The sequence below is a fragment of the Astyanax mexicanus genome, chromosome 11 (assembly GCF_023375975.1).
Source record: "Astyanax mexicanus isolate ESR-SI-001 chromosome 11, AstMex3_surface, whole genome shotgun sequence".
In the NCBI taxonomy this organism is placed as follows: Eukaryota; Metazoa; Chordata; class Actinopteri; order Characiformes; family Acestrorhamphidae; genus Astyanax; species Astyanax mexicanus.
The window spans coordinates 1,416,214-1,441,190 of record NC_064418.1 but is presented as its reverse complement, the minus strand read 5'-3'; the positions used below and the strand labels follow the sequence as shown (position 1 = coordinate 1,441,190).

At 39.3% G+C, this 24,977-nt stretch overlaps 3 protein-coding genes across 7 annotated transcripts in view; all 3 read left to right on the top strand.

The window, feature by feature from the left end:
- Window positions 1–10,363, top strand: part of frmpd4 (FERM and PDZ domain containing 4) — a 63,634-nt gene extending 53,271 nt beyond the window's left edge. For 4 of the 5 annotated variants that reach the window (XM_049485257.1, XM_022665629.2, XM_049485258.1 and 1 more), the window contains 8 exons: window positions 114–250; window positions 1,549–1,675; window positions 2,952–3,041; window positions 3,811–3,993; window positions 4,814–4,937; window positions 5,058–6,044; window positions 6,417–7,565; window positions 8,906–10,362. In XM_049485257.1, the coding sequence (XP_049341214.1) occupies window positions 114–250; window positions 1,549–1,675; window positions 2,952–3,041; window positions 3,811–3,993; window positions 4,814–4,937; window positions 5,058–6,044; window positions 6,417–7,565; window positions 8,906–8,910 (2,802 nt within the window). In that variant the 3' untranslated portion in view covers window positions 8,911–10,362. Of the gene's footprint in view, window positions 1–113; window positions 251–1,548; window positions 1,676–2,951; window positions 3,042–3,810; window positions 3,994–4,813; window positions 4,938–5,057; window positions 6,045–6,416; window positions 7,566–8,905 lie in introns of all 5 variants that reach the window. The other variant, XM_049485256.1, reaches the window with a different exon arrangement.
- A 1,234-nt stretch (window positions 10,364–11,597) lies between these two features.
- tlr7 (toll-like receptor 7) lies at window positions 11,598–17,529 on the top strand. Its single transcript, XM_007227713.3, has 2 exons — window positions 11,598–11,860; window positions 12,847–17,529. Exon 2 carries the CDS (start codon window positions 12,847–12,849, stop codon window positions 16,021–16,023), a length of 3,177 nt encoding a protein of 1,058 aa, XP_007227775.3. The 5' UTR covers window positions 11,598–11,860; the 3' UTR covers window positions 16,024–17,529.
- A 477-nt stretch (window positions 17,530–18,006) lies between these two features.
- LOC103027915 (toll-like receptor 8) lies at window positions 18,007–23,649 on the top strand. The gene is made up of 2 exons (XM_007227714.3): window positions 18,007–18,296; window positions 20,237–23,649. Exons 1-2 carry the CDS (start codon window positions 18,294–18,296, stop codon window positions 23,336–23,338), a joined length of 3,105 nt encoding a protein of 1,034 aa, XP_007227776.3. The 5' UTR covers window positions 18,007–18,293; the 3' UTR covers window positions 23,339–23,649.
- Window positions 23,650–24,977: the final 1,328 nt, after the last annotated feature.

Below are 24,977 nucleotides of genomic sequence, written 5' to 3'. Positions count from 1 at the left end.
CTAATTGTTGAGGCTGAAGCTCAAAGCCTTCGGAGATATGAGTCATTCACACTGAGACTGAAAACTCCCTCCCTCTTTATCTGTCTCTCTGTCTCTCTCTCTCTCTCTCTCAGAGCTGTAAGGACGTGGTTCAGGAGCGTTTCGGCTCTGAGCTGAAGTATGATACGGCTCTGAGGCTGGCGGCGCTGCAGATGTACATCCTGACCCTCAACACCAAGCACACCCAGAAGGTCTCCCTCAAATACATTGAGTAAGTCCTTCTCAAGCTGCCAGAGCCCCGAGAGAGCACAGTTGGCCTTGCTCTCTCTGGGTGGGTACAGTACAGTAGATGGCGCTCTCTCTTTCGCCTCATCACTCCTAGGGTGATGTGGATCAGCACAAGGCTGCATCTGTGAGCTGATGTATCAGAACCGAGTCGCTGCGCTTTTCTCCGAGCGTTAGCGCTATGATGATGCTACTCGGCAATGCTAAAGCATCAGCAGCAGTTCAAAAAGAGGCGGAGTCTGACTTCACATTTGTTGTGTGGCATCACCTGTGATTGGGGATATACAGCTGACTATCAGCTGAATGGGTGGGGTAATTGGCCTAGCTAAACTGCGAGAAAATAGAATAAAAAAAATTAATAAATAAAAAAAATAAATAAATGTTAATACTCCAAAAATTGAGCAATCTAAAGCGCAGTAGTCAATTGCACAATTGCATTGTCCGAATGCATCCTTACGCAACACATATTCATCGCTATACGTCTGCTGACTGTTCACTGCAGCTCTGACAGCTTCCCAGAATATTGATTGATTGATTAGCACACGTGTGAACGCTTCACTACATCATTATTATTATTTCAGTGTGTAATAAAGCCTGGATTCACTGAAACATCACTGACTGTGACTGATCACTGACCGCGTTACACAACGTCAGAGCTCATTAACTTACACAGCAGGGAGGAGCGGTGCTCTGAAGAACTGACCAGAGATCTGTCCACCATCGAGCTTCACACAGGGGATAGAGAACAGCTTATATTAAAGTAATAAAAATAATAATACATTTTATTTGTAATATGCTTTACATTTCAAAGAAATCTCAAAGTGCTACAGCATGAAAGGCAAAAAAATCAGAAGCAAACATTTAGAAACAAGTGGATGAAAACAACAAAATTACACACATCAGTAGAGATGCATAAAGGCCAATATACAAGACAAATTAACTGTTTTTATACAGTCATGCTTGAAAGTTTGTGAACCCATTAGAATTGTTTTATATTTCTGCATAAATACGACCTAAAAGATTAAAAGTTTTTTATTTCAATACTACACTGTAATTTTTGTCCCCCTCCCATATTTATTTTTGCCAATTCAACACTGACTCTTTAATGTATAATTAAATACCCATTATCAAGTTCTTAATCTTAAATAGAGAGGAAAATGTGTGATTAACCTGAACCATTTTTTAATTCAATTGAAACAACTAATAGAGACCCTTTAACTTATGATTTGACTGTATTTTAATTAGAACTGCACTAAATCTGTGTATTTCTCTCTCTCTCTGTAGTAAAGAATGGGGTTTAGCCCTCTTTCTGCCTCCAGCAGTTCTGTCCAGCATGAAGGAGAAAAACATCAAGAAGGCAATCACACACATTCTGAAGACCAATCAGAACCTGGTTCCTCCTGGAAAAAAGGTACAAACACACCTTTCAGACCTGATCTTCAGCGATGCACAAAAATGACATTTATATAGCATTTATAACAGAAATTTATATAGCAAATAAATCCAATTATCTAAAGTATTTAATAGTTTTTTTTTATTTCCATTGCATTGGAAGCCTGTGTATAATAATTTATATTTCATATTGACCTTTTTATTATATAAACCACCCTTTAAAGTGTAAAATGAGTTGTAACTTTGGCTCAATGGCTCTAGTAGTACAGTTTTACCAGTGTATTTGCAGTGGATGGAGCCAATATACTGTTATTTTCATTGTTTTATTTATAAACTTGTTTATTGGCTGGTTCATGGTCTCTATTATGATGGACAACATTACCAAGCCCTCAAATAGTGTTATGTGCAAAAAGAAACTGTTAAATATAATGTAAAATAAAAAAAAAACATGATGTACATTGTAACGGATGCAGAGTCTGAAAGGGTTAAACAATGTAATAGTCAATACCTGGACAGAGCCGAGCTCATTTACATATTCTGTATCATTCAGCTCAAAGGTACAGTAACAGAAACAGGGTTTATAGGATTTTATGGGGTTAAATGTTTGCATAAATTTATTATTTAACATTATTATTAACAATTAACTCTTATATCCCCTTTACTCTGACTGTCCACTGCCATTATTACTATTCATTCATCCTTTCTGCAGCACACACACAATCACACACACTACACACACACACACTACACACACACACACACACACGCGCACACAAGTGTGTGTTAGTGCAGTTGTGAATATGCAGCAGGACAGATTGTGAGTGAATCAGGAGCAGGATGGTTCTTCATCTGTAAGCATGCTGTTTTTGCAGTGGAGGCTGATGTAGTGACTCATCACTGACTGTGCTGATGAGACGCGTGTTCACGCCCCCTGGTGGTCGCGCTGCACAGACCCTCTGTTATTTAACTGTTTATTTACCTGTGGAGGTGTTCAATAATCTATAATAGACTTGATTATGTGTGTTAATCATAAAATACTCTATAACACTGTAACACTGTTTATCTGCACAGTACAAGTTTATTTATATTACATTATATACAATGTATATTATAATAAATACAAATCAACACATTATTAATGCATTTTTACTGACCACTGACTTTATGTTTGTTTGGATAACACACATATATTTGTGTGTGTGTGTGTGTGTGTGTGTGTGTGTGTGTGTGTGTGTGTGTGTGTGTGTGTGTGTGTGTGTGTGTGTGTGTGTGTGTGTGTGTGTTTGTGTTCACAGCTGACAGCTCTGCAGGCAAAGGTTCACTACCTGAAGTATCTCAGTGATCTCAGGCTGTACGGGGGGAGAGTGTTTAAATCCACACTGCTGGTGAGTGTGTTTATTACACTGTCTATCTATCTATCTATCTATCTATCTATCTATCTATCTATCTATCTATCTATCTATCTATCTATGATTAATATTGTAATAAGACAAATCATAATATAATACATAATAGTAATATAATTAATGCATGTAATAGCATGTAGCATGCAATAGCAATCAGTAATACAGAAATATCACTAATAACATTGTAATAACACAAAAATAACAGTAATAACAATAGTATAAACATCATCTGTCTGTCTATCAGTCTTTCTGTTGCTTTGCAAGCACTGGTATTTCATTCAAGATATGCATATGCAGTTATTATTTTTATTTATCTTAAACAGTTCATTTTTCATCATCTGTAATACTGATTTTTGTCTTTTTTACAAAATTTGTTCATTCTGTTTAATTTGGTTATTGTGGAATGTTATAAATTTAGTCCATTGAAGTAAATGATTTCCTAAGTGTCCACTGGTCAGTTTCATTCATAGATGGATGCATAAATCCACAGATTCCTTTCCATAGTCCTATTCTTTTGGCAATACTTCTCTACAGGGTGTAGATAAGCTGTGTGTGTGCCTTTTCATAACTGTTTCAGCAATGAGTGCAACTTACAGTAGCTGAATGCATTTATTAGAAGGTTTGTTCACCAATATTTGAACACACATTGAACACATTGAGTTAACTAGTGTGTTTGTGTTTGTGTGTGTGTGTGTGTCTGTGTGTGTGTGTGTGTGTGTGTGTTTGTGTGTGTGTGATTCTTCACCAGCAAGGGGAGAAACACACGGAGGTGACGCTGCTGGTTGGGCCTCGGCACGGCATCAGCCACGTCATCAACACCAAAACCAACCTGGTGGCTCTGCTGGCGGATTTTAGTCACGTTAACCGTATCGAGATGTACACGGAGGACGAGAGGAACGTCAGGGTGGAGCTCCACGTGCTGGACGTCAAGGTAGAGGCAGCAGGATGAGTTTGGAGGGAGATTTGTAGGTGGAGGGAGGTTCAGGGGATGAATTAAAATGGGGGAAATCATACAGACAGTGTTTGAGAGTGCTGTGGTTTGCTTAAAAGTGCTCTGGTGTGTTTGAGAATGTTCTGGTGTGTTTGAGAATCTGTTGGTGTTTGAAGAGTGCGCTCAGGTTTTTTAAGAGTGCAGTGGGGTGTTTAAGAGTGCTCTGTTGTGTTTGAGAGTGCTGTAGTGTGTTTGAGAGTGTTCTGGTGTATTTGAGAGTGTTCTGGTGTGTTTAAGAGTGCTCTGTTGTGTTTGAGAGTGATCTGATGTTTGAGAGTGTTTTGGTTTGAGAGTGCTCATTTGTGTTTGAGAGTGCTGTAGTGTGTTTGAGCTGTAGTGTGTTCTGGTGTATTTGAGAGTGTTCTGGTGTGTTTGAGAGTGCTTTGGCATGTTTGGGATGGTTTTAGTGTGTTTAAGAGTGCTCTGTTGTGTTTGAGAGTGATCTGATGTTTGAGAGTGTTTTGGTTTGAGAGTGATCTGATGTTTGAGAGTGCTGTGGTGTGTTTTAAAATGTTGTGTTGTTTTAGAGTGTAATACTTTGTTTGAGAGTGCTCTGTTTTGTTCAAGAGTGTTTTGTTTGGGAGTGCATAGGTGAATTGGAGAATTTGATGTGGTGTTTGAGAGTGAACAGTTGTTTTTGAGAGTGATGTGGTGAGTTTAAGAGTGGTTTGGTTAGCTTATTGGTCACAGCTGCATTATTCTTCTTGGCATAAAATATTCTTTTGAGGTCCTGATCCTTTTTCTCACTCTTTTTACTCAGCCCATCACGCTGATAATGGAGTCCAGTGATGCCATGAATCTGGCGTGTTTGACCGCGGGCTACTACAGACTTCTGGTGGACTCCCGGCGCTCCATCTTTAACATGGCCAAAAACAGCACAGAGGGTAAGAGCGTCTTCATAGTAAATCACACTTTTGTTGACAGTAGTAAAGAATTAATACATATATTCTCACAAATTTTGTCAGTGTGATGTTTTTCATGATGTTTCTTCTGTTCTGTCTCAGGACACAACTCACGAGAAAAGCACAACTACCAGGCGATAGACTGGAATTACGGATCGTGTGGCGGCTGCGAGGACCACGGCAGGGGTCTGTCGGATCCGGACTCGGATTACGACGTCTGCGGGAGGCGGGACAGCGATGTTGCCCCGATCTACATCACAGAGCTCCACCAATCCCAGCGGGCGATCAGAGGAGCCCCCATGCACCCCCATGGGCACCCTCCGCCCTACTACACTGCCCCTAGAATCAAGCCCCAGGAGTCTCCACGCAGTGCAAAGGTGTCCTTCATATTCGGGGACCCTCTGCTGGACAGTGTGAACCCACAGAACTTGGGCTATCAGAGGTTGATGGAGGACATCCCTGAGGTTCTGGATGAACACAGAGCTTTGTACGGACAGCAGGAGGACTACAAGCCTTTGGAACCATCGTTTGACATGGTGGACGGCATCCAGTACGGCGCCCACATGGTCTACGGCGACGCGAAAATCTTCGGCACCACCGACGGCATCGAGGAGCCGCTGTTGCACGACATCTGCTACGCTGAAACCACGGACGACGCTGAGGACGAGGACGACATCAGCTGCGAGGAGGACATGACGATGATGGGAGAACTGAGGGACAAAGCGACTTCGCTGTTGTCCCTTTCAGAATCCAGCGACGACATCATCGACTTGACGTCCCTGCCGCCGCCACCGGAGGGCACGGACGAGGAGGACTGTGACGTCCTCCTGCAGTCTCTGAACCTGGCTATTGCCGCGCCGCCTCCAGGGTTCAGGGACAGCTCGGACGAAGACGAGCACCATGGGGCACAAGCAGGAACGAGGAAGAACCAGAGCGACATCCCGGTGTCTCTGATCGACTCTGTGCCGATGCAGGTGAGCAGGGGGACGGAAGAAGTCCTGGATGACGCCGTGGTCTCCACCCTGCAGGCACTGGAAGCTTTGGCGGCTTCCGAAGACCATTCGCACCAACAATCGGACAATAGTTCAGGTTCTTACACTATTGTAACTTTCATTCATTGACAGTGCACCAGTCTTCCAGCCATTGATTTCTGTTCCATTGCCTTGCCTCCATTTTTTTCCATTGCGCACCCTTACGTTTTCCTATGTTCCTATATTGTGCATTTTTCATTAGCGACATAACTGTGAACACATTGTTCTGTTTCGAGATTTTGTTTGATGTTTTGTGGATCATTTGTTCATCTATTCATTATGTATGTTGTAAAACGCATTTGTTGGTTTCATAGTCTTTGAAAAAAAAAACGTTTTGTACAAATAAACCATTTTAAAATATTTGCGAAATCTGTCTTGCAGTGTGGCTACTAAAAAATATCTGTCTTTCTGGTCTCTCTGTGGCACACAGGTGTAGAAATATCTCGCTCCTTTAGCCCCGAGTCTGCTTCAGATTCTGGAAACGAGACTAATTCTTCTGAAATGACGGAGAGCTCAGAGCTGGCGGCAGCTCAGAAACTCTCCGAAAACCCTCTGAAAATGTTTGTAGCTACAGCTGAAGGCTATCAAAGTGTTTCAGAGGAGAAGACAGAGTTTCGGTTAACTGCTTGCGACGCAAGAACCGCTCCGAGGAACGAGGAGAGCGACTGCCAATCCGGTACGGTTCCTTCTTCTCAGACCCTTCGCTCAGACCACCTAGAGATGGAACCAGAGACCATGGAGACCAAATCTTTGACCGACTACTTCAACAGAATGCACATGGATGCTATTATGGGTAAGCGGCAAGGAAAGGTGGATGACGGCGCCTGCAGGGTAACATCCCTTGGCGAAAATGAACCTCGGCATGGGGACATAGTTGGGAAATACAACAACTTCAACGCATTTCCGCCGTATCAAGAGAAGAGTTTGAGATCGCAACAGATTCTAGACAACAAAATGAGCGAGCACATTTACTCAGAGTTCATCAGCGACACCAGCATGTCTCAAGCAAACCTGACGCCCCAAAAAAGAAACAAACTAGAATCCAGGGACATGGGCGGCACGATGAACTTGAGTAAACCCAGAGGACCCGCAACGGACCTGAACACTCATTCCCCTGCAGAAGAAGCATACCTAAACGAGCAAGCAACGACTGAACACCAGCAAATGAAGGCATCCCAGGCTGAGAAGGAGGTGACGAGGTTGTACGAGTACCATCTGACCAAGAGGATGTCCTCAATCCAGAGTGAAGGTATACACTCCCTGCAGAGCTCACAGTGCTCCTCCATCGACGCCGGTTGCAGCACCGGCAGCAGTAGCTGCGTGACGCCCATGGATTCGCCACTCTGCACCGCAGACAACGTCCACCTGCTCTCTGAATCTTCTCTGAAGGGTCTTGGATACCCGGGCGCAGAAGAGAAAGGCTACAGCCAAAGCCCACACAGCTCTCACAACAAACTCCTCCATCAGAATGTAGACCCTACAGTTTTACGGAAGCACCACGCACCACCTGGTGCTGAGCCACTGAGTGGCACAGGACGTGAAGGATGCCAAAGAATGCCCAAGATTAGAGAAACTACAGGTATGTTGTCATCATCAAAACCTCTAGCTTTGAGGGTTTAAGCTTTAATGTCTCAAGATGTAGAAGCTAAATTATTGTTTCTAAGAGTAATTCTGCATTAACATTAGCAGGCAACGGCACATAAACATGGCCATTAAACCAGTGGCAAATTAAATTGTCATTTTAGTTTTTAGTTTTTGCAAGCTAGTTATAATGCTTGCAAGCTAGCAACTGAGATGAACTACTAGCTAATTTATTATTTAATGCTTGTTATGAAGAAAATGGACATAAACGATTAGGTTACACATTAGTGCAATGATTCAGTGTATGAATTTTTGAGTTACTTATATATATATGAGTGACTAATTCCTCCCTAATAAAGCCACCAGAATATGACGTTTTTAGTTTCATATTCACATTTTCAATTCCACCTTAAATATTACTACAAACATGATACATTGAGCCTGTAGTAGAAGTTAAGTCCTTTAAAATTTTTAATGCTGTAGAGAAATTACAAACAGTCAACAATAAAGCTACACCTGGATTCCTGTTTCAATGTTCTGTTCCACCTTAAAAGAGAAAGAAGTTACATAAGAAGGTACAAAGCCTCTAAAAACACATCTTCAAAATATAACAGCATTTCATGCTTCCTTCTGCTGCCATCTCTTGCATAGAGATGCGGATTTCATTTTCCAGCAGGACTTGGCAAACTGCCCACACTGCCAAAAACACCAATTATTCTTATATAATATTCTAATTTTCTGAAAGACACTGATTTTGTCACGTCTTTGCCCCGTGTCCCGTCTGTGCTCATGTTTCTCTGTGTTTTGTTTAGCTTTTCCTCGTATCTTGTATTCTCCCATGTGTGCCTGTTAGTGTGTTCCCTATGTGACCTGTGTTCCTTAGTGTTTATTACCTTCACCTGTGTTCATTTGTAGCTCCGCCCCTTAGCACCAGGTGTGTCCAGTTCCTGTGTGTATTTATAGCCCTTGTGTTTCCTGTTCCTGTGTCGATTCTTTTACGTCCCAACGTCTGTTAGTGTTCCTTATTTCCTCTGTTTTCCTCAGTCCTGGTTTCTTTTGTAACAATGAACAACAAGAAAATAAAATAAACGCTTAAAATAGATCATTCTGTGTGTAATACATCTATTATATAATATACAGTAATATATAGTGTCACATTTTGAACTGAATTACTGAAATCAAGTAACTTTTCAATGATATTTACATTTTTTGAGATGCACTAAATATATACAGGAGCTGTTTGATTGTTAGTTCTTAAACAGAATGCAGAACCGAATGTTGGTTGAGTAATATATTTTTTTTATCATGTTCTTTCTCTCTGCTCTTCCTCTATCACAGTGTAGCACGTTGGAGATGAGAGGAGAAGAAATGGAGGAGGGCTTGTGTTTTGCACTCAGTACATCTGTACCCACCAATCACTCATGCATTGCACAGAGACTTGGGGCCAAACCAGAGGTCTCTGGAGGTCCTGACGTTCTTATTTTGAGCTTCCCCCGATACTTCCCCACGTAGGACCCCCGCTCTGGTCGCCTCAGGACGACGGAGGAGATGGAGTTTCCATCTGAAACATAAAGAAACTCTTATTGGCTCAGGGAGATTTGGACCTTCATTTGAACGAACTTCTTAAACAAATTTAACAATGGACAAGCAGCCAAACCATAATAAAAGGGTGCTAGAGGAATTACGAAAACCTGCCAATGTCTCTCAGCTTGTTCGTTCTCAACTATTCTACCAACTGAATAAAGAAAAGCTCATTTTTTCGGTCGCCAACTTTCATTCCACACAGCGGATCTGCGTCTGGTTGTTCCCAAGCTGATAAAAGGATAAAATACAGCATGTCCTGCTCATCCCTGCAGCACAATGAGAGATCGCAGGAAAGTTCAACAAGATCATGATATAAGCCTGCTGTACCTTCTGGAACATTATGAGCCAAACACAACTCCGCGCACAGCATCCTCTAATTCAGCGCTTCTGACTGTGCTACCTGACTGTGGTCATTCACCACCACCTGAGACCATTTCCTCTTTCAGACACTCTTCAAAAAGAAAGAATGCAGCTGAATTTCAGCTTCTTCAAAGCCATACATAGACACACGGTTACATCCGAGCACCTGACACAGCAGCGGTGATCAAGGTGTAACCAAGGTGGCCAACGCTTTGATAATCCACGCCTTGTGTATATTTTGTGTAATATGTAAAATAAAGAGAACAGTTCTACATAGAGAATTTTTAAAAGAAGAAATATTGATTCTAATCTAATTGTTAGGTGCGTTCTTATGATTATATAGTGTACGATTATATAAGCAGATTCGACTTCGATTATTTATTATTATTATTATTATTATTATTATTATTTATTATTATTTACAGTATTATGTACAAGCGCCTCACTTCAGAATCGAAAGCACTACTTCAGTGACTTTAGTGTAAAAAATATATATCTAAAATAATAATGCTACAGAAATGGACACTTTTCACTAAACCATGTCACTAAATCAGTGTGCAATTATTTTGCAAAAGGAGCAGATGTTTTACGATCTTATTACTTACTTACTTAAGTCAAATGTGGTTTATTTACATTATCAAGCATATTAAATATTTCCAGAGTTGTCATCATCATAATCTTGTGCTGTCTTTATTTCAACTTACACTATACTGTATGTATTTGTCCTTTTCTACTGTGTTCTTTACTCAGTGTGGACAACAATTCTTCCAAATTGCAAATACAAATATTGTCATTTAGAGCATTTATTTACAGAAAATGAGAAATGGCTGAAATAAAATAAAAATAGCGGAGCTTTCATATTCATAGAGTTTTAAGAGTTCAGAAATTAATATTTAGTGGAATAATCCTGGTTTTTAATCACAGTTTTTTTTTATGCCTCTTGGCATCATGTTCTCCTCCACCAGTCTTACACACTGCTTTTGGATAACTTTATGCCTTTACTCCTGGTTGATGCTTTGTGATCATCCATCTTCCTCTTGATTATATTCCAGAGGTTTTTAATTGGATAAAATCAAAGAAACTTAGAATTTAAAGTGGTACTCTTATTTTTTTCCTGAGCTGTATAAATACAATAACACAATAATAATACAATAATAATAATATAAACATTTCAAAATCATGCTATATTGTAATGTAATTGAGAGTTCCTCTTTAGAGCTGTAAAGAATACTTGTGAAATCTTGTGGTTTTGGTTTCGTTTATATGAAAATCAGCCCAGTTTAGACCCATACACAAGCATAACAGTGTAACTGCTTACCCATTATTCTAACATCACTAGAGAAAAGCAAATTAACCCTTTAAGACCCTTCATCCATTGCAGTGAACCTGATGTGTTTTATTTAATTTCTTGTGTATTCTTTCATGTTACACCTATCGGACCTATTATTTTTATAATAGGTTTAATAGGTATAATAGACATTTATTAGCCAATCAAACAGCAGATTACTTCCGCCTACTGCATTAAAAAAATACAAATCTGCACAATGATGTAAAGTATGGTAGCATCCCAGCTAATGTGGCAGAGTAAACACATTTTCCCATCCTGTTAGGAGTTTTTTACTGCTTAAAAATAATTTGTGAACATATATAAACATATATATTACAATGTGTGTAGAATAAAAAAAAATGTTGTATTAATAGTTATATAAAATAAAGATAACAGTGTTAAACAAATGACTGCACTGCTATGAACAGACAAAATACAAATAAGTTTGATTTGTGTGAATGTATTTGCTATTTTATGTATTTATTTACTAAATCCTGTAATAATTTTTGAGCACATTAGGGATAGAAACAGCATTTCTATATATATTTTTTTAATCACTAGTCAAATTAGGTCTGAAAGGGTTAAATATGCCTCTGTGAAATGCTTATCTAGATTGTTATTAGAACAATAATTCATTTAAATATGAGGAAAAGTGCTTGTAGACTTTATGCACAATAGTTTTTTATGGACACCATATTGTTTTTCTATCTTTTATTTCACCTATTTAACCCTCATACCCTGACATGATACAGTAAATTTTTTACATCTGTGAATATTTATGAATTTGGGCTGAACATGAACATGTAGGTGGTTAAATAATGAGGAAGTTGCTGAGGTTAAATATAGCCGTTCTCACTCTCGTTTATGGTTTTGTGTCTTCATGGTCAAAATCACAATGTGTCGTTTAAACAGAAAGACTTTTCAGAAGCCGAGCATCTGTGTACTCAGAAATCTCAGAGCTTATTCAGCTCAGAAACGAAGACACGGCTCTGGATTTGATCGAAGGGCTCAATGAAAAAGAGGTGAGTAGCTGTATTTTATGTTTTTTAATGGTTTGTTCAGAAAAGTGAGAAGTAGGAATTCTATCCAAGCATGAAATTATCAATAGCGTGTTAAGAGGTGGAGTAATAGAGATACTCTAAGAGTCTCCGAGCTGATTGAGAAAAGTTTCCCTCAGTTCCTTGGTTATTTCAGTTCCCCTAGACACAGATTTTGGGATTTTTCTGATTTTGTGAAGACTGTGTTTTCCAAAGAATCAAACGTCATTGCCTTCGTGTCTGTTATGAAAGTGTGAATAGTAATAGTGTTCACCTGTCAGTGAATTCTACGGTTTTAAAGGGTATTTTTCTAGTCCTTCATTCTTTTAACTCACTTAACTAACACCACTGCTGCAATAAGCATCATTTCACCAACCATAACCACATCACAGAACCCTGTGGGACTCCAGAGTGTTAATATGTTATAGTGTAAATTGCTACCAAATAATTCCTCATGCAGAGGACACTTGGAAAATGAAGTGTAATGGGATGGAGTGCTGCTACAGACTAGTAGCTCTCCAGCCCAGAGGGTTGTTGAACCCAATTGCAGAACAGTTGATCTCAAAGTAGGTAAACCTAAGAAGAAAGAAATAAAAAAATTGGGATTGAACCCCTGTTATCAGGGTCGCTGTCCAATACACTACTACACTACTGCCCCGGCTAGTGAATTGGGACACGGTCGGGAAAAATGCTCTTATAAGGATATAGTGAGCCCAGGAGCGATTGGAAAAACAAAAACGGGCAGAAACTAAAGGGGAGGTGTGTAAACAAAAGCTCACCAGAGAAGCATTTTTATAGTTTTATAGTTTAAACAACCGCAAGGGCCAAAAGTTTCATGCCTATTTCACGCCTATTGCCGACCTCTACCCTAATGGGTTCTGTATTATGACTAATTATTGAATAACTATGGAGGATTTTCCCCTCATTATTATTAAACAATCACTAATGCAGAACTTGTCTCCATCTTCTAGATGGCAGAGATGACATTACTTCCAATCACAGTCCTGCTGCTATTCTTCCAATCTGTCTGGCTGCAGTCCAGCTGGTACCCTAAAAGTTTGCCATGTGACGTCATCAGGGCATCCAATGGTACGGAAGTGGCTGTAGATTGCACCAGCAGAAGCCTGACCCGAATTCCTGCTGGAATCCCTTCAAATGCCACTAACTTGACCCTCACCATCAACCACATCCCCCACATTCAGAACACCTCCTTTCAAGGCCTGGACAATGTTACAGAGATCGACATGCGCTGCAACTGTGTACCGATCAAGATTGGCCCAAAGGACCACATGTGTACGCAAAGCGTGACCATCGATAACGGAAGCTTCTGGCAACTAAAGAACCTCAAGTCCCTCTACCTGGATGGGAATCAGCTCTCCAGCATACCCAAAGGACTTCCACCAAACATTGTGCTCCTGAGTCTGGAGGTTAACCGCATCTCCACGATTCTGAAGCAAAATCTCACGGAAGTACCCAACATTCAATTTCTGTACCTCGGCCAAAACTGCTACTTCCGGAACCCGTGCAACATGTCGTACTATATTGAAAAGGATGCCTTTTTTCACCTTGAGAGGATGACTTTACTCTCGCTTAAGTCAAACAATTTGTCCTACATACCACATAGACTACCATCCAGTCTAAAAGAGCTGTACCTCTACAACAACAACATCCAGCAGGTAACGGAACAGGACTTTCAGAATTTGACAGATTTAGAGATCCTTGATTTGAGCGGGAACTGTCCTCGCTGCTACAATGCGCCATTCCCATGTGTTCCATGCCCCAACAATGCACCCTTTCAGATTGCAGAAAATGCTTTCCAGAATTTGACCAAGCTGCAAATCCTGAGACTTCACAGCAACTCCCTCACTGTGGTGAACAAGGAATGGTTTCAGGGCTGCAAGCAGCTCAAGGTGTTGGACCTCTCATCCAATTTCCTTGGTAAAGCCATAACGTACACCTCGTTTCCTCATTATTTGCCTTTTCTTGAAGAACTAGATCTCTCTTTTAATTATGAGCTTCAGAGGTATCCCTCCTCACTAAACCTCTCTAGGGCTTTCTCTCACCTCAAGTCTCTTAAGATCCTGAGAATCAGAGGCTTCGTGTTCCAAGAACTCAAACGCCAAGACATTTTACCTTTGATTTCTTTGGATAAGCTTGAGATCATCGACCTCGGCACAAACTTCATAAAGATAACCGACTTGAGCATCCTTACGGAGCTGAAAAGCTTCCACATCATCAACCTTTCAGACAACAAAATATCATCCCCTTCAGAAGGGGAGTCTCCAGGTGCACTGACGATGACGGCACGTGGCGCTCCAGACCAGTACTTCACTTCCCCAATGTCGAGAGGTGCTCAGTACCAGAGTGGAGATGCGAGAGAGATTCACTATTTCAGATATGATGAGTATGCACGCAGCTGCAAGTACAAGGATAAGGAAGTTGGGACTTTAAGCCCTTTCAATACACAGTGTAGCTCTTTCGGAAAGACTCTGGACATCAGCAGAAACAACATATTCTTCTTGCACTCGAGATTCTTAAATCTTCAAGAGCTCAGGTGTCTCAATCTCTCAGGAAATGCAATGAGCCAAGCTTTAAACGGTTCAGAGTTTGCTTATCTCAAGAACTTGCAGTACCTCGACTTCTCCCGCAACCGCCTCGATCTGATGTTCTCCACAGCATTTCAGGAATTGAGCAATTTAGTGGTTTTGGACATCAGTTACAACAACCACTACTTCGAAGCGGAAGGTTTGACTCACATGCTAAATTTCACCAAGAATCTCAACAAACTGACCAAGCTAATAATGAACCACAACCAAATATCTACCTCCACCAACACAGAGATGGAGAGTTTCTCTTTGGAACATTTGGAATTCAAAGGCAATCGTCTTGACATGTTGTGGAGGGATGGTGATTTAAGATACGTCAACTACTTCAAAAAGCTTATGTCGTTGAAAACTCTCGACATCTCTCGTAACAACCTCAACTTCATTCCTAAGCAAGTGTTTCAGGGTCTTCCGCAAACACTGATAGAGTTGAACATTACGAACAACAAATTGAAGTCATTTAACTGGGAGTTTCTCAAATATCTTAAAAACCTGCAGGTTTTAGATCTTAGCAGTAACCAGTTAAAAACAGTCCCTGCGAAGCTTTCCAACTGTTCCAAGTCCATTGTGACGCTGGTTTTGCGGAAGAATGAAATTGCAAGTCTTACTCCTAATTTCCTCCAAGACGCAACGAGCCTGAGGAACCTGGACTTGAGTTACAATCAGATCAAGTATATTGAGGAGTCCAGTTTTCCAGAAAACGTGATAGACAATCTGCAGGTGCTCTACCTGAACAACAACAGGTTCATATGCTCTTGCAATGCCACGTGGTTTGTCCGATGGATCAATCGCACGACTGTGAACATCCCAAGGCTGGCTACAGACGTTACCTGTGCTGCTCCAGGTACTCAACGAGGACAGAGCGTGATTTTCCTGAACCTCCAGGCCTGCCAGCACAACTATGTGTCCATCATGCTGAGTATCCTGACGACTTCTCTCATCCTGAGCATCCTCACTCTTGCCATCTCCAGCCACCTCTTCCTCTGGGATGTGTGGTACATCTATCACTTCTGTTTGGCCAAAGTCAAGGGCTACCGTCGCCTGCTTCCTGACAGCACCGCCTACGACGCTTTCGTCGTGTACGATAAAACCGACAAAGCCGTGAGCGACTGGGTGATGCAGGAGCTCCGCCTCCAGCTGGAAGACCGCGGTGAACGGCGACTCCAGCTTTGCCTGGAAGACCGTGACTGGGTTCCTGGTTGTCCCCTCATCGAGAACCTCTCCGAGAGCATCCAGCTCAGCAAGCGCACCATCTTCATCCTGACTGGACGCTTTATCAAGAGCGGACACTTTAAGACGGCCTTCTACCTCGCCCACCAGCGGCTTCTGGACGAGAAGAACGATGTGATCATCCTCATCTTCCTGGAGAAGTTCTCCTCATCTCACTCCAAGTACCTGAGGCTGAGAAAGAGGCTGTACAAGCGCTCGGTGCTGGAGTGGCCGAGGAACCCTCGAGCACAGCCGTATTTCTGGTTCTGCCTTAAGAGTGTCATGGCGGCAGAAAGCCAACAGCATTACAACAAACTCTTCCAGGAAACTCTTTAAAGTTTAAAATGTGCGACCCTCAGGATGCTGTTTAAAAAAAAGATATAATTTTAAATTGAATAAATTTCTGACATAAGATTAAATCAAGCAAAAATCTTTTTGTGCTTATTTTTTGTGTACAAAATTAGTTAAAATAAGGTTAAAATTAAAGTAAAACTGATTTAGATCATAATTCGCAACTAAGCAGAATACTATTACATTTACACAATGTTTAGTAAGACAAAAAATTATTTCAGAGGAAACAGTTGTATACAATTGCATTGTATAACCAGTTCTGACATGATTTCTAGAGTTTTGAAGTTAAAATTCCAGTTATGAAATTGTTGTTAAACAGGATTCCTATATCAAAATACTAAGTCAGAAATACTCAGAAATACGTCTCAGCTCTAAGGGTTAAAGGGTTAATATTACAAGAATTAATAACTTTTTTCTAACGTTCTTGTACTGTTTTAAGCTTATTTGTTCAGCTAATAGTGTCTTAAATTATTTTGCTTATTTTAGTTTTTCTCAAGAAATCAGGTTTAAAACTATCTGCCAATGAAATAAAACAAAAAGTTAAAGAAAAAAAATGAAGAGTATATAACTTGCTTATATTTTAGCTTGTGTAATGTTTTTTTCTGTTCTTTTTTTTTTACTTATGTTTGTTTTCATATGTTCTCATTCATGAATATACTAAAAATAAACAAAATATAAAATTGTAAAGAAAATACATGATTTCTTCTTCTTCTAAAAGTTTATATGTTGTATGGCTATTGTATATAGTATGGTCAATTAATGTACTGTTCATTTTTAAGTTATATTAGTTTAATTACAGTTTAATTATCCATTTAAATTGTTTGTAGAGTGTGTGTAAGTTTGTTTTCCTGTGTTTTGAGTCATAAACGGTGCCCTATGAAAAGTACCCAAGTTCCCCATTTATTATGTTTTTAGGTTTATAATGAAGCTTTGCAAAGACATCTGTGAAATTGTAAAAATCCCATTTAAAAATCTGACTGATTGCAGTGAGTGTTCATATACGATATCAGTCAACATTTTAGAGACGCCTTTCCTTTCGATGTATTTTTCTTTGTTGTTTTCTTTATTTTATTTTCTTTAATCTGTAGATTAATATTAAAAACATGAAAACGATTAAGGAACACATATGGAATTCTGTAGTAAACAGTAAAAAAGTGTTATTCCTCCACATTAATCCCCTTGATCTAAACCTGATGAACTGATATGGTGATTTGGGATGAGCTGATCATGTGACGCTACAGCATTCCCACTCCCCCAGTTACTGATTGCTTCCACCTGGTGTGTCTAGTACCTAGTATCTAATACCCCTCTTCTACAACACCTTTTCTTTGTTTATTGCCTTTTGTTTCCGACTCTCGATTTTTGCCTTGCCTTTTTTATTGTTTATTTATGTTGCTGACTTTTCCTGTATAGTTGACTATTCTTTTGCCTATATTAAGAAACGATATTAAGAAATATTGTACTGATTTTTCAAATAAACTGGAAAAAATATCTGGACTGTTAATAGATTCATTGTGATTTTTTTTGTTTTGTTTTGTTTTGTTTTTTTTCGCAAAAAATGTGTTATTTGCAAATAGTTTCTTTTTCTTAATTTTTAGAGTTTCAATATAGTCTTCAATATTAAATTTGCAATGTAAAAATCATACAAAAATAGAATTTTGCCTTGCCCTCTCTATTGTTTATTTCCATTGCATTTTATATATTTGACTATTTGTTTGCCTTTATTAAAAAACAATAAAAAAGTCAACAAGATTTTTTTTTTGTTTTTACATTTTAAACCCATGCGCTAATGTGCACACATTCATTGCTTGCTTCACCAAGGCGACGGAAAAACGAACTTTGGCCTCGAATAGCCTTTAATACAGGCTGTGGAATATGTTTACACTTTCATGTGACCGACACATATAAGATAGAGAAAAGGGGAAGTGAGTCATCAGCACTTCCCCCTGTGCTTTAACACTTATATGTGCAAAAATAAAACAGATTCAGTGGTATCTCTTACAGCAGGGTGTAACCAATGAGCTCTCTCTTTCTAAAAAAGACCTGAATAGGTATTTCTATTTGATATACGTTGTGAAGAGGCTGGAAAACGAAACGTCTAATGTTAGCACGTGAAACCTCAGGACCCATAAGACCAGTGAAACTGCGCTGGGCAAAACTTCCTTTTTCAGGAGCAGCAGTCGCTGAATCTCTCAGTAACCCTCAGCCAGTCGTGAGAATGCAAGAACAGGAACTGTGCATGGAGCATCGCTAACATGGTAAGAAAGAACCAGAAAGTACTTTTAATAACAGTTAAAGACAGCTGAGCATAGTTATAAAACGGTTATATGTCTTTGTAATTGATTAATATTAAGTTATAAACATTTATGTAAGAGAGTTAGGTAGTCTTTTTTATTTATGCATGCTTAACATGATGGTGCTACACATGGTTCTTTCAGCAACTTACTTTGAGGAACATAGAGGAGCCACATTGGTTGCCTAAAAAAGTGTGTTTGTGATAGACATAAATATAACAGTATGTAACAGTCTTAGGGAAAAAAAAATTCAGCACTTTATTTCTACTTTGCTCTCATTTCATCATATATACAGCTCTGGAAAAAAAGATACCACTTAAAAATGAGTTTCTTTGATTTTACTTTGATTTAACTGAAAACCTCTGGAATAAAATCAAGAAGAAGAATTTTTGCACCAGGAGTAAAGCAGCATAAAGTTATCCAAAAGCAGTGTGTAAGACTGGTGGAGGAGAACATGATGCCAAGATGCATGAACAAAAATGTCATTAAAAACCAGGGTTATTCCACCAAATATTGATTTCTGAACTCTTAAGACTTCATGAATATAAACTTGTTTTCTGCAAATAAATGCTCTAAATGAGAATATTTTTATTTGGAATTTGGGAGAAATGTTGTCTGTAGTTTATAGAATAAAACTTTACTCAAACATAAACCTATAAATAGCAAAATCAGAGAAACTGATTCAGAAAACAGAAGTGGTCTCTTATATTTTTTCCCAGAGCTGTATATATATATATATATATATATATATCGTTGCTTTCCAAAGAAAAACAAGGATATCCATTTTTGATGATGTGCCAAAATGTCTTGATGAATGGACCAATAGAAGTTCTGCAAATTTACCTGAAATAAACTCTTTTTACATTGATTTCCTTGAAAAGTTAAGAAGGTTGTATCTCTCTCCTGTAAAAAGCTGCTATTTTGGAGAAAGACATGTTTTTCTTTGGACAGTGACGATATTCAAACGATCATCAAACAAACAGCAAACTACAAACACTATCTTTATATTTATCTTTATTTTACTAAACTTTATATATACGTTTTATATGATTATAGAACAAGGCACAATGCTACCTCACACTCTCCAGCACCCAGAGCCACACTTTAGGAACTGTAGGAAATGTTCCAAACAAAACGAAAAGTGAATAGTTCTAATTATTTACAGTACTTTGCAAATGTTTTAAGCGCCTGTGGGAATTTTAGTAAAGAAAAAGCTTTTTATATGTGAAGTAAGTGTTTATTATCTCAGTAAAAAACATTAGCTCAGCATTACAATAAATACAAACAGCAATTTTACAAAAAGCAGAGCTTTTACAGCCCTGTTTTCCTTAATAAACATCTCCTAATCTCTCCTCCTCCTCTTAATCTGAGTTTAATAGAGTTATTTATTTCTAGTTCTCATCATATTAATCAACACCTGGTTTGGTAAATTAGTAAATTGGTAAATGTGGTAAATCAGGTGAGCTGCTGACGGAACTGAACATAATATACACATGCTGTCTGAGGAGCATCCAGGAGAAATCTGGAACTATTATTTGTTCTTCAGCTTGGCTTACAAGATATAACATACTTATAGTTAAAAATGAGAATTTTACTGTATCAATCTTTATTTGCATCTGTTTACATCATATGTGGTGCTTTTTTTGTTCAGGTAAAAACACTAATATTGCTGAGATAAATGGATAATTTTTGTAATTTGCTTTGGTGCCTAAAACTTTTGCACATTACTGTACATCTCTCATAATATGACCTTGTGGGATCCCTCAGTAAAAAAAAAAAACTTAAGAACTCCTGATCTGTGGGTTAATAATCAGTTCTCTTTCCATCCAAAATGAATAGATGAAATGAAATGTGCTTTATATAAACTATTATTTAAAGTTGTTCTCTTATGTATTCAACTACAGGAAGTTACTAATCTCTGGCTTAAGCTGGCATGCTGGCTGGTGGCGGTGGCATTTCTGATCAGGCACGCTTCGTGCAAGCTGGACGAGAAGTACCTGAGGACCCAGCCGTGCGATGTGCACGAAAACACCACCGATAGAAATGTGGTCTTCTACTGCCGGGGTCGGAGGTTACGAGAGGTGCCCAAGGTCTTCAGTAACACCACCAGACTTGATCTGTCCGAGAACAAAATCAAGAACTTAACCATGAAGGACCTGGAAAACCTGCAAAAGCTTGTTGTACTCAATCTCAACTGGATGAATGACAATCATAAAGTGAACATAGCACCCGGGGCTTTCACCAATCTGACAAAACTAGCGCAGCTTCAACTCAACGGAGTCGGCCTGACTCACATTCCCAAACTTCCGAAGACTCTGAAAGGATTGAGTTTGGTGGGAAACAAAATCATCTCGCTCAATGCATCCAGCTTTTGGCACCTGGAAGGCTTGACTGCGCTGTACTTGTCCAGGAACTGCTACTTCTGGAATCCTTGTTATAAAGCTTGCGAGATTAAAAATGGAAGTTTTTCCAGCCTTTTCAAGTTAAAGAGTCTGACTTTGTCCTACAATAATCTGACTTACGTTCCCAGAGGTTTGCCTCTCTCCCTTGTCTCTCTTGAACTTGCTTCCAATCGTATAGCGTATATCGGGGAGAATGACTTCCAAAATCTGCACAATTTGCTGGTTCTTAAAATACAAGGAAATTGCCCACGCTGTCAGAATGCACCATTTCCCTGTGTCCCATGTCCAAATGGATCCATCGAGATCCATGAACATGCTTTTGACCATCTACAGAAACTCACGTTATTGCAACTTGCAGGAAACTCAATTCGTTTCTTGAAGAACGGTTGGTTTAGTAACCTGTCAAAGCTTCAGGAACTCTTTCTTTCCTTCAATTTCTTATTCGACGCCATCAAGGACGGACAGTTTCTGACTCATCTACCACTACTGAGTAAACTCGATCTCTCGTTTAATTACGGCATGAAGGCGTATCCCAGAACCATAAGCCTTGCGCCTACTTTTGCTAATCTGACCTCTCTTAAGATCCTGCACCTTCGAGCCTTGGTTTTCAAAGAAATTGACAACGAAACTCTAAGTCCTCTATATGCCCTACAAAATCTGTCTGTTTTGGATCTAGGGACCAATTTTCTAGTGCACACACAATCCGACCTCTTCAGCCACTTTCAGAACCTGAAACTACTGTACCTTTCAGAAAACCGTCTTTATCCTGTAAGTAACTCTAAGCTTCCACAGTTGGGCAGTAGTTCTGGTCCTACTTTCAGCCTGCCTGTGCTCTCAGGATCCAGCTCTATAAGGGAGCAAACTTTCAATATCCCCAACCAACTGGTCAAGCCAGAGTGCTTCAATTCTGGCCGTGTGCTGGATTTGAGCCGAAACAACATCTTCTTCATTTCTCCCAAGCAGTTTGAAGGACATGGTAATATTTCCTGCCTCAATCTGTCCAGAAATGGCTTTGCGGCAGCCCCCAACGGGACTGAATTCACAGCTTTGCCAAAACTGAAATACCTAGATTTGTCATTTAACAAGATTGACCTTGCCTATGACAATGCCTTTAAAGAATTGAAGATGCTGGAGGTGCTTGATCTCAGCTTCAACGCACATTACTTCACTGTGCCTGGAGTTACTCATAATTTAAACTTTTTGAAGCAGCTACCCAACCTGAGGGTCCTAAATATGAGCTCTAACAGCATTGATACCTTAACGACCAAGGAGATGCACAGCAATTCTCTCAGCGAGCTTCAGTTTCAGCACAACAACCTGGGAAAGTTATGGAGAGAAAACGACAAAACGTATGACAATCTTTTCACGCATTTGAAAAACCTGACACATCTTGACATTTCGTACAACAACCTCAACAAGATCCCAATCAGGGTTTACGATTGCTTGCCGGGGAAGCTAAAGAAATTCAGATTGTCTCACAACGGACTGGAAGGTTTGGAATGGACTTTGTTGAAAAGATTTACCCAACTAGAGGAGCTTATCCTCAGCTTCAACAGCTTAGTGAACATCTCTCAAAACATAAGTCAGAGTGTTCCATACCTGCGTTTCCTCGACCTGAGCAAAAACAAGATCTCTCAACTGACTGATGACTTTCTCATAGGCGCTGTGAATCTCCAGTGGCTTGACCTCAGTAACAACAGGCTGGCCATCATCAACCAGACCACATTTCCTTCAAAGGAATACAGCCACCTGAGCAGCTTGTGGCTTCATGGAAACCCTTTTCGCTGCACCTGCGACATCTTGAGCTTCATCCTTTGGATGGACGGCACCAATGTAAAGATCCCCAGACTTGCGACCTCGGTAATGTGCAATATGCCTCAATCAGTCAAAGGAAAACCGGTGGTAAATTTTGACATCAGGGACTGCATAGATGACCAGGTAGCCTTCCTTATCTACTTCTTCACCACTTTCTTCATTATTTGCATTACCTTCACCACCACTGTGATGCACCTGTTCTACTGGGACGTCTCCTACTTGTTCTACTACATGAAAGCCAAATACAAAGGATACGAGTACCTGAGTTCCACGGACAACGTCTACGACGCATTCGTGACCTACGACACCAAGGACCCGCAAGTATCCGACTGGGTCCTGAACCATCTGCGGGTTCAGCTTGAGGAACAAGGGGACCGGTACCTTCCTGTGTGCCTGGAGGAGCGGGACTGGGTTCCAGGAAGCCCCCTGTTAGAAAGTATGACCCAGAGCATCCAGCAGAGCCGCAAGACAGTCTTCGTCCTCACGCAGAGCTTCGTCAACAGTGGCTCCTTCAAGATGGCTGTGTACCTGGCGCACCAGCGGCTGCTGGAGGAGAGCAAGGACGTCATCGTCCTGCTCATGCTGGAACCCGTTCTGCAGAGCTCCCACTTCCTGCGACTGCGGCAGCGACTGTGCAGTCAGAGCGTCCTCGAGTGGCCCCGGGCTCCGGCTGCAGAACCGTGGTTCTGGCAGTGCCTGAGGAACGCCATCAGGGTGGAGAACTGTGACATGTACAGCAAGCTCTACTCCAGATACTTCACCAGCAGGAGCAGCAGTGTGAGGGACTGAAAACTGGAGCTTTTACTGATACTGTCCAATACATGTTTTTGTCCAATCTGTTTAAAGATTTTAAATGTCAATTGTTAATGAAGATGTTTGTGTTTCTGTTGTGTTTTTACACTTTTTTTTCCTATATACATCTCTGGAAAAAATAAGAAAGCACTTAAGCACTTAAAAATGATGAGTTTCTTTGATTTTACCAATTTGAAAACCTCAAAAGCAAGGAAAATTATGAAAGCAAGACGGAAGATCACAAGCCATCAAAACAGGAGTAAAGGCATAAAGTTATCCAAAAGCAGTGTGTAAGACTGGTGGAGGAGAGCATGATGCCAAGATGCACGAAAAAAAAAACTGTGGTTAAAAACCAACCAGGGTTATTCCACCCGGTGCCGAATCTGCAGACTATGATTCAAAACAACATTGTCGTTTGTGAAATCATCTTACATTTTTGTAGGTTTATTTTTTACTATTTCTTGAATCTGTCAATAATAATCTGCCAATTCACTGACTGATATTGTTTATATTGAATTAATTGTATTCAATTTACTAATGCTACTAATTTAACAAAATGTATAATTTAGTAGAAAATAAGCAGAAATAAGTTATTCATAATATATATTTATCCTCTCAAATGTATATATTTAGACATACAGAGAACATTTAAAAATGTATTATCAAGGAATTCTATTTGGCAGTGTGTAAATTAGCTTAACAGTGTTAATAAAAATAGTAAAAAATATAAATAGAAAAGGTGTGTCATTTTGTGTTTTTCTGTTTTAACCTAAATTGAATTAAATTAAATTAAAACAGACTTCAGTAGTTTTCTTTTTGTTGTTTAAATGACCATTTCATGTGTTAAAACTGTAGATTGATGTAGTTAATTCATATAAAGTCAGTATTTTAAAAGGAATTAATGCAATGTGTTATTAGTATGTTCAGATCATTTAAATATAGGATAGTTGCACTAAAAAACAACCATCAACTATAAAAATGAGTTTTCTTCCTGTAAAATAATTAGGCATTGCATTATTCATTTATTTAATAGAACCAAACTATGAGTTATATGCTGCTGTTGCACTCCTGAATAACAAATATTAAATACTTATGAAGCTTAAACTGTGACACAGAATATATTATCAATATTTAAACAAATACTTTCCTACTTGTTAGTTAGAAACATACAAGTAATACATTAAATAGAAGTTGTTGACTGCATTTGATCCACTAATAAACACCAGTCAAAACTGACCAAGCTCTGGTTATTGCATGTGATCATATATCAGCAACGTTATTTTAATGTATATTTTATATACATATTAATATTAATACGGTCAGACATAATATAGACATAATTCAGACACTCATAGATCATAAGAAGAGAGATCTAAAGTAAGTAAACAGGGTCCAAAAAAGTTTAAGCAACCAAACACAGCAGAAGAAAATAAATGTGCCCCAAATCCGATCTTTTACGTTATGTTCGATCCAGATTGAATAAATGGATAAAAAAGGAAAATAATATAAAGAAAGTAAAAGAAAAAAGGAAAGGAAGGAAAAACAATATAAAGAAAAAAGAAAGAAAAAGAAAATAAAATAAAATAAAAAGAAAGAAAGAAAGAAAGAAAGAAAGAAAGAAAGAAAGAAAGAAAGA